The 10000-nt window shown below is 41.2% G+C and overlaps 1 protein-coding gene across 1 annotated transcript in view; it reads left to right on the top strand.

Moving 5' to 3' along the window:
* The window catches only part of LOC306860209 (disks large homolog 4-like), a 51230-nt gene that overhangs the window by 9298 nt on the left and 31932 nt on the right, over window positions 1-10000 (top strand). The window contains exons 6-7 of the mRNA XM_079401782.1: window positions 6395-6556; window positions 7820-7870. Coding sequence (XP_079257908.1) covers window positions 6395-6556; window positions 7820-7870 — 213 coding nt within the window. The remainder of the gene's footprint in view (window positions 1-6394; window positions 6557-7819; window positions 7871-10000) is intronic.

The following is a 10000-nucleotide window of genomic DNA, read 5'->3' as shown; positions in this document are numbered from 1 at the left end:
ATCCTTGAGACACAGACTCAGAAAACATTAGTTTATTAGTAAATACTTCAAATCTCTCCTTACTATTTCCTGCAGACACATTCATGGTTACGTTTGCTGGGGTTTTGCAGCAAGCTTTAGTCTATAGCGAGTCACCTGCTGCTGCTGCGGGACACTAAACACCATCCAGCTGCTCTCAGTCTCCTGTTGTTTCCACCAGCGCGGGGATTATTTTAATCTCTAATCGATGGATGTCTAAATTATAAAAATAAGGAGAAACCCAAAACAGGCCCGAAGCCCGGCCCGCGTCTGAACTATGACGTGGAAATTAGCCCGAAGCCCGGCCCTAGAGCCGTACAAAAGTCGGGTCCCGTCGGGCCCGGGCCGAAATGCAGGGCTCTAATTTGGACCAGGTTCAGTTTTCTGCGTGTTCGCATCCGTAGCAAGTGTTTTGATAGGAAATGAAGACAAAATCCCATACAAAACTTTTTGACTCAGAGGGCAAGGATCTTAAGTCCGAACTTATGAGTGTCTCCGCAGATGAAGGATCCTTCAGTTCTTCTTCTAATCTTTCAGCTTTGACCCCCGCGCATCAGTCCTCTGCACACCTCTGCTCCACATGGCAACAGCCTCGCAGTCTCCATGGCAACTGCTCTACAGTTGCTAGAGCAACAACAGTTGGCTACCATGGCAACAGTAGTCACCCACCGCCTCTCTTGGCGTTTCCGCTGGTGTTTTCACGCGCGTGTCGTCCTGTCGCCCCCCCCCCCCCCCCCCTCCCCGCGTCTGTCTCTCCGGCGCGAGCTGTTAGACAGAGAGAGAGGGCGAGCGAGAGAACGGAGGCTCGAGCGGCGGAGGGAGAGAGCGGGGAGGGTGGGGGGGAACAGCGCTTCTGTCGCCCCTCAGTCCTGACATGGACTGCCTGTGTATAGTGACCACTAAGGTAAGACCGCTGCAGCGCGCGTGTGTGTGTGTGTGTGTGTGTGTGAGCGCGACGTGTCTAAATACCGCAGCGTTCTCACGCGCACGCGTGCGTTCAGCGCCGCCGTCTTGAGCTCTCGTCTCATTTATACACCTGCGAGTGTGTGTGTGTGTGTGAGAGTGTGTGTGTGTGAGTGTGAGGGAGTGTGAGAGTGTGTGTGTGAGGGAGTGTGTGAGTGTGTGTGAGAGAGTGTGTGTGTATGTGCGTGTGTGTGTGTGTGTGAGAGAGTGTGCGTGTGTGTGTGTGTGTGAGAGAGAGTGTGCGTGTGTGTGTGAGAGAGTGTGTGTGTGTGTGTGTGTGAGAGAGAGAGTGTGCGTGTGTGTGTGTGTGTGTGTGAGAGAGAGAGTGTGCGTGTGTGTGTGTGAGAGAGTGTGTGTGTATGTGCGTGTGTGTGTGTGAGGAAGTGTGTGTGTGTGTGTGTGTGTGTGTGTGTGTGAGAGAGAGTGTGCGTGTGTGTGTGTGTGTGTGTGTGTGTGTGTGTGAGAGAGAGAGAGTGTGCGTGTGTGTGTGTGTGTGTGTGTGTGTGTGAGAGAGTGTGTGTGTGTGTGTGTGTGTGTGTGTGTATGTGTGTGAGAGAGAGTGTGCGTGTGTGTGTGTGTGTGTGTGTGTGTGTGAGAGAGTGTGTGTGTGTATGTGCGTGTGTGTGTGTGTGTGTGTGTGTGTGTGTGTGTGTGTGAGAGAGTGTGTGTGTGTGTGTGTGTGAGAGAGAGAGTGTGTGTGTGTGTGTGTGTGTGTGTGTGAGAGAGTGTGCGTGTGTGTGTGTGTGTGTGTGTGTGTGTGTGTGTGTGTGTGTGTGTGTGAGAGAGTGTGTGTGTGTGTGTGGCCTGCTCGTTAGGTGCATGTTGATGACTGTTGTTACAGAGTTGTTAATTGACTTGTCTTGATGTTCTAGTGATCTTCATGTTGAGCATTTAATGTTTACTAGGGTGCTTTCTTCATGGGGAACTTACTAAGAGCTCAAGATTAAGCTAGTTAGTGTGTGTCGGTTATAGGGTTGGGGATCAAGAATCAGTTCCAGAATCCGATACTTAAGGTCAGGAATTGGATACTTGATGTAAAATAAAAATGTAAATTCCCCCTATCGATTCCTGTGTGCGCATCTTTTGTTTTTAGCTGGTGAAAGGTGCTGTTAAAAATGCATTTGTCTCTGAATCATTCATTCAAGAGATTCATTCAAAAACACTGATTCATCCGGTAATGAATCATTGAATCATTCCAGTCAGAAATTACATCAGATTTTGTTTCGTTGTCTAATAATTTTTTCTTCTGAATTGTGAGAGAACTACAACCTCCATTAAAAAAAGTCTCAATGTATCCAGAATCGTGCGGCTCTCTTCTGCACACAAACAGCTCTTACTCGAGTCCAGTTTTTAGGTAGACGGCTGATTTTTATTCATATTCAGCAGCAATTAAATGTTTTGCAAAAAGAGAGACATAATAAATGTGTGATACCTAAATATTTGACTTCATTTTTTAACCACACTGGAATCGAAACTGGGACTGTATAAGAATCAGAACCGGAATTGATCAAATTCAATGGATACCCAACCCTAGTCTGAACAACTACACTGACACACATTCAGAGTCTGGGACAGTATTTGTGTGTTTTTCACACTGTCATTAGATATTTTTTCCATCCACGTATTTTTGTATGTGAATTTTGGGATATAGCATGATAAAAAAAAATTGTTGGTTGGACACACGAAGATGTGCGAATGTTTAAAAAAATGTGCATAAAGAAATCATATGCGCTCCATTGAGCCGGATAATGTTTTATCCAGTGAGAAAACATGCATATAAACTACAATAGAAACACAATTACTGAATAAGTTCCTGTATGCGCATCAAACGCGTCATGTGACTTCATCTCAACAGATCATGTGACTTCATCTCAACAGATCATGTGACTGGATAACTGCACTAACAAGTCATTAAAATGAGTTGATTATGATCAAAAAAAAAAAAATGAGTTGATTATGATCACCTCCATAACTGTCTCATCTGAACACAAGATTATTGCGTTATATATAATGAAGAAAAGAAGAACCACAGGCTTCACCGTTTGCAGCAACGTTCATATTTATGGATACTTTGTGCGAGTTTCTTAGAAAGTGTTGATTGTATTCTCTTAAACACGTGACATGGCTTTATTTAATGTTTTATGTGATATTCTATTTTGGTGCACATTTAAATTCACAATATGGGATGGAAATGTAGCGAGTGACATCACAGCGTAGGATCTCAGATGTGAGCTATGATCAGATTCATGAGATGTAGCTAAAACAGGTCAATATCGCGAGTAGTGTAGCGATGGACGAAGCACAGTGCACACAACCAAACCAAGCCGTACTGAGTTGGTCATTTGATCGAAAACTTACTTGAAGACCATTTAGAAAGCATGTTCTATATATATAATGTGAGAATGGTCAACTCAGGACACCTTTAGTGCAACGGCATTGTATGTTTTTGCCTACTATACAGAAAGTAAATAGGATGCAGCCAGTGAGTTATGTCATGATGTCATTTGGTCACATGACATTTACGGCTCAGGTGATTGGCTCGAAAACAAATCATCTGTGATCGAATGCGAACAGAAAAGTGGGCGTTTCCCAGTTATAATGTTAGCCCCACCCCTCATTATAATGAGTCTAATGAGACTCTCTAAACAGGGCATATCAGCGTTAGAGCGCAATTCCATAAAAGAACACCGATCATTTCCATAATGACCAGCGCAATCTACTAATTACTGCCTGCTTTAAATAATGGTGCAAACACTAGTATTCATTTTAATACTCTCCTCCCATATATTTTGCATCTGAAAGGGAAACTCCTATAAATGCATATTCAATGAGATCAGGTGCAAAAATAACTCCACGCCCTTTCAGCGCTAATTCTTCACTGCGCGTCTTTAGTAAATCCTGACAGAACCATTTATACACCAACAGATGGTTTTTGCTGACGCCAGCTGATAGTAAAACTGGCCCTAAGTTTTGTTCTTCTTCTTGGGACATTTTTTTTTCTGAGTCTCCCCCAAAACTCACACAGCTTTAGTTTAAGCTGCTCCATCTTGATGTTTGTCCGTGTTGTCCGTGAAGGATCGTGGAGCAGCAGATCTCAGTCCTGAGCTTCATGTGTTGGCTGTACGGGACGCTCCTGAGATCTGTGTCTGTGTGGATTGATATGAGCAGCTCTCACAGCTAAAGCTCTAGTGTCAACTTTATGTAAGAACTTATGAAATCCCACCAGCCTACCACTTTTATTCAAAGGCTCTTAAAGCAACAGCTCACCCAAAACCCATCCTTCTGTCATCATGTAACGCCTGAATTTGACTTTCTTCTGTGAAGATATTCTGAGAATTGTCTCAGTGTTTTTGTTCATAGAGTGAAAGGCGTTGTTTGGTTTCCAAGGTTCTTCAAAACATCATACAGGTTTGGAAATGATGACAGAATGGTCATTTTTGGGTGACCTGTACCTTTAAGAGTGTGAGCTTTGAGCTTTGATGCTAAGATGACTTTACAGTAGGGCGATATGGTAAAAATGACGGTATTGCTGACGTCTGGTGTTTTTCAGTACAAACACTTATTGTGGTATTTTGGACTTGTGATATCTTCATATAGCAGACAGATCAGCCGCACTGCTCATACATTTACTGATAGCTCTGGTGGAGAGACAATGAGTCGAATCACAAGAACGTTGCAGGGAGGTTTTTTGTGAGAACCTAAGGAAACCTATTTATTTATTTAAACCCACGTAAACTGATTTTTCATAAACTATACAGCATTTTGCCTGATCAGATGTAGAAATGACGGTGAAAAATAATGATCAGATAAATCCTACTTCATAGCATATTAAAATAATAATTTTATGAATTCAAAATCACTATGAATACAGTGAACTCAGACATACTGCTCGTGTCACAAGCTGTTTTGGGCCTAATGCACAGTAGTGTTTTTCTTCAGTAGATCAGTGTGAGGACTGTGTGAAGGACCAGATCGATCAAAGACTCGGTATTTCTGCATCATTAGTGTCACTAAATACAACTGCAAAAATTAAGATTGAAACATGCTTCCTGAGCGCTCCATTGGTCAGATAAACAGATAGCCCCGCCCCACACTCACGTGATTGGTCGAGGCAGAAGCTGACATGCCGCTCAATCAACCAGATCAATGAAATCAGTGAAAGCATCACAGTCACTCTTCAGGAATCAAACACACACACACACACACACATTCATAAATCTGAAGACCGTCATTTGTTTCTCTTTCATCTTCATGTTGCTGGTGATGTCAGTTGCTATGCAACCCTGCTATCAGAGCCAGTTTCCATGACGACCAGACCAGCATCGTGCACTGAATGAGAGCGAGAGAGCGTGGGAAACTGTCTCTCTCTCACACACACATACACACACAGCAGTGAGAGTTTATGATCATTTTATATTCACACTCTGTTGTTTCTGTGTGGGTCTGGTGTGTTTCTGCTCTGGATCAGATCTCTGTGTGTGTGTGTGTGTGTGTGTGTGTGTGTTCTCCTGCTGAGGCTCTGAATGGCGTCTGGTCCCTGTCTGATGACATCATCACTCCTCCTCAGCTCTGCAGTGGGCTCTGAGTAGAATACTGAGCAGCTCTGTGTCGCCCCCGTCTGGCCAATCCCACAATCCCCTGCGTCTGTGTGTGTGTGTGTGTGTGTGGATCATGCATATGTGCATACGTGTCTTTCAAAAACATTTGAAATCACCTTGCAATCAATAAACAAATATAACACTAGACCATGGTTCCTCAGATCTTTCCCTGGAGGTCTGCTGCAGAGTTTATCTCCAGCCCTGATCAAACTCATCTACCTGTGATTCTCTAATGATTCTGAAGACTCAGGTGTGTTTGATCAGGGTTACAGCTGAACTCTGCAGGAGTGGGTCAGATTTGAGGATCCTGGATGTAGACTGAATAGTAAATATTTGATTTTAGAATATTAGATACTTCTTTATTTGTCGTTGATCTTCGGCTGAACCGCTCAACACACATACTGCAGTCCATGTTTTTATCCAAAGTAAATAAAAAAATATTATAATTATTAAGGTTTTATTATTGCTGCTATTATTATTATTGTAGGGTCTGAGCTCAGTAAACTGATGATGTGACCCTGGAGCACAAAACCAGTCATAAACACAGATTTCTGAAAGTAAAGAAAGATTCCATTGATGCATACGGAGCCCTTGAAGGGACATTGTGTCGTTCCCAAACTCGTATGTTCACAATGAAGCGGTTCATAGAGTTTGATTTTGAGAAATACAGTCAGTGGTTAGTTCAAGGCACGGGTTTGGGACGTTCTAATATACAGTGATATTGGAGAACCAAGTTCCATAATAATAAAAGCTGATAAAACGATTAGGCTAATATTAATAACCTTATTCAGCTTGATTGATCTGTGTGTGTGCAGAAGTACCGTTATCATGATGAGGAGACTCCTCCGCTGCAGCACAGTCCCACTCACCTGACCGCAGGAAAGTCCACAGAGATGCTGCCCGTCAGCGATGCTGGACACGCCCCCATCGACGGTATCCACGGTTACACACCCCAGATGCACGTGTCACCCGCCAAAGTAAGAGTCCTGTGTGTGTGTGTGTGTCAGCACCATGACCTTTGACCTCATAATAACAGGATGAGCAGGCCTTTGTCACACGGGGTCAGTCGGAGTCAGATCTTCATTTTAATGATCTCAATATCAGTTCTTAAATCATCAAACATGAGTTCTGCACCGTAATCTTAGCGCTGTGTTTCTTTTGATATGAAAGTCTCAGCGGTCAAGTTCTGTCTGAATGTGTTTGTGGCTCTTTATTGTCGTCACAGATGGCGATCATTTCTGCGCAAATCAACATGAATGAACATCAGAAGAAATCAGTCGTGATTCATGGAATCAATCGATCCGTGTTTCAGTCAATAAACCGCTCGAGATCAATAACGCCACATTCAATCAATTCAGCTGTAAACATCACTCTAGAGGAGCGTTCTGAGAAATACATATTCCTTATATTCTTACTTTAAATTAATCTGTCAACAACAAATTTGGCCAGAAACATGATTATATCATTAAAAAGTAGCTTTATTTTTTAATATCATTAAAAAGTAGCTTTATGTGCAATTTATGTTTGTTTACAATTATTTAACCCTAAGATGAGTAGTATTTGAATTTGTTCTCTATTTGAACCTGTATTATACAGTCATGTATTGCTGACAGGGTTTTAGTATAGTTTACAGCATTAGTAGTTTTTTACTTAAGAAACATCACAATGTACTGTACTTGATATACACTACATGCTAATTAATCAGTATTGAATCAAATCAAATCAAGCCCTTGCTTTTAATTTGTATTAAATGATGTTTCTTTGCCTACCACATGAGTTTCCATAGTTACCCGGTCGTTGCCATAGTAACTAATCACCCACACCTTTCTCTTGTTGTCCCTCATTATGGTTATTTTTATTGTTATATTTACATTTATTTTGTTCCTATTTAAACCACTAACTATTCAACTGTTTTAGTCATGTGACTCTCGTCTCTCACACACACACACACACACACACACACACACACACACACACATATATGAAAGAAGTCTCTTCTGCTCACCGAGGCGGCATTTATTTGATAAAAAATGCAGTAAAAACAGTGAAATATTATTACATGTGAATATGTGTTAAACTGTAATGTATTTCTGTGATGTGCAGCTGTATTTTCAGCATCATTACTCCAGTCTTCAGTGTCACATGATCTTCAGAAATCATAATAATATACTGATGTACTGCTCTGAGTGATGTTCATGTAGAAATCTCTTGCTCTAACGAGTCTCTGTGTTGTGTTTCAGCCGGTGTTGCTCCCCAGCGGTCACGCGCCCTTCTATGCCACCTCGACTCTGGTGAGTGTTCCTCCTCTTCTGATTGGCTGTGATGTCATTTCCTGTCCCAATACACACACTTGCAGTCTTTGACCGCTTGTCTACTTGGATGACGTATTTCTAGTGGACATAAAGACATCAAAGGCTTAATTCCTGGATGGGACGCACTACACCAGAGGGTAGTAAACGTGCTTTAACAGAACTCGTTAACACTTTACTGCAAGGCTCCATTAGTTCATGCTCGTTAATGCATTAATTAACAATACACGCAGTACATTTGCTACAGTATCTGTTAATGAAAATACAAAAGTTCATTGTTAGTTCATGTTTGCTCAGGTCCACTAAATGAAATCAACAGATACAGCTTTTGCTTTTATTATTATGTATTTGTAAATGTTGAAATTAACATGAATTAAGATGAATAAATTCTTTAGAAGTTTTATTTCATTTTAGAAGTTTGTTTTCCCCATTGGATAAAAAAATAAACTAAATGAAAAAGGTAATTATGACTTTTCATCTCAGTTCTGAGAAAACAGTTAGAATTATAAGATATAAATAGAATTGCGAGACACAAACTCAGAATTCTGATCTCTTTTCCCACAAGTCCAAGTTTCACAATATCTCACAATATCGTAAGTCCAATTTTATCTATGAGTTCTTATGTTGAAATTCTGACTTTATTCTTCAAATTGAGAGTTTCTGTCACAATTCTGAGTTTACTTGCGATAACTTGCAGTTGTTTTGTTTTTTCACATTTACATTTATGCATTTAGCAGACACTTTTATCCAAAGCGACTTACATTGCATTCATGTTACAGTTTCTACGTTTTAGAAATTGTGAGATAAAAAGCCACCTTTTTAATTTTTTCAATCCTGATATTGATAACTGTATTAGCGTCCACAGCAGACTGCAGTTTTGTGTCTGTCTCTTTAAATGCTGGCACTCTGTAAAGTAGGATGGATTCTGATTGGCTGTCAGGGTTTTTATTATTCATCTGGTGAAAAAATCACTTTGAATGTGATTCCAGCGATATCATTATGGTTATAGTGGTCATGTGGACTCTTTTAAATTTAAAATGTTTTTTTATGCTATTTTTATTGTTATAATAGTTATCATTCTTTAGCCATGAATCCTGCTCTAAAGTGTGGATTTAGTGTGCTGTGCGTTAAAGACAATCTCAAGTGTGTGTGTGTGTGTGTGTGTGTTGGGACAGAGCCCCGCCTCCAAACATCAGATTCAGCCTCTGATTGGCCACTTCACATGTCACTCAGCTCATGTTCTGGTCAGTGTTTGGTCAGAAGAGTCATGTGACGCAGGGTGGTGGGCGGAGCTCCAGGTGACAGACAGCTGCTCTCTCTCCTGCACTCACACTAGCACACAAATCACCATGGAGACGGCAGGGATGTTGGTCTCCATAGCAACAGGAACACTTGATCAGTGTGTGTGTGTGTGTGTGTGTGTGTGAGAGAGAGATGTGGTGAATAATAAGCTGCACTGAAGGTTCGTGTTGGAGTCTGAACTCTACAGGAAGTTCAACACACTGAACATCTCTCTGGTTCTGCTGTAATCATGTTGTTGGACAGTTTTTGATTTTGAGTTATTTTCAGCTGATGACAGACAGGTGTGTTTTCTCTCAAGCAGTGTATCATCTCAGAAATCACTTACAGCAACACTTCTATTCTATTCTTTAATCTACATCAGCGATTCCAAATAGTTTTGTCAGCTGAATCAAAATACTTTATTGAAGCTCTCCTGAAATTTGAAGTTCATATTTTCATAACTTATAAACGGTTAACTGATGGCGGTTATTGGTCACGTGACATGCAGGTAATAAAATGTCATCTTTTTAGTAAGTTTCTATTTGGACTGATTATATTTTAAAATGATTCGTTGTAACTTTAAATTATACTTTAATTAATTATTAGCTTTTCTTCCCGCGCTTGATCTACATTATTGTTATTGGCGCCTTTTTCTGTCAGAGCAGATATCAGAATCGCGGGAGTGTGTGTGTGTGTGTGTGTGTGTGAGTGTGTGTGTGTGTGTGTGTGTGAGTGTGTGTGTGTGTGTGAGTGTGTGTGAGTGTGTGTGTGTGTGAGTGTGTGTGTGTGTGTGTGTGTGTGTGTGTGTGGGCGCATCACTGATTTGTTGAC

The sequence above is a fragment of the Barbus barbus genome (genome assembly GCF_936440315.1).
Source record: "Barbus barbus genome assembly, chromosome: 41".
Taxonomy (NCBI): Eukaryota; Metazoa; Chordata; class Actinopteri; order Cypriniformes; family Cyprinidae; genus Barbus; species Barbus barbus.
This window is presented reverse-complemented; position numbering and strand designations above follow the sequence as displayed.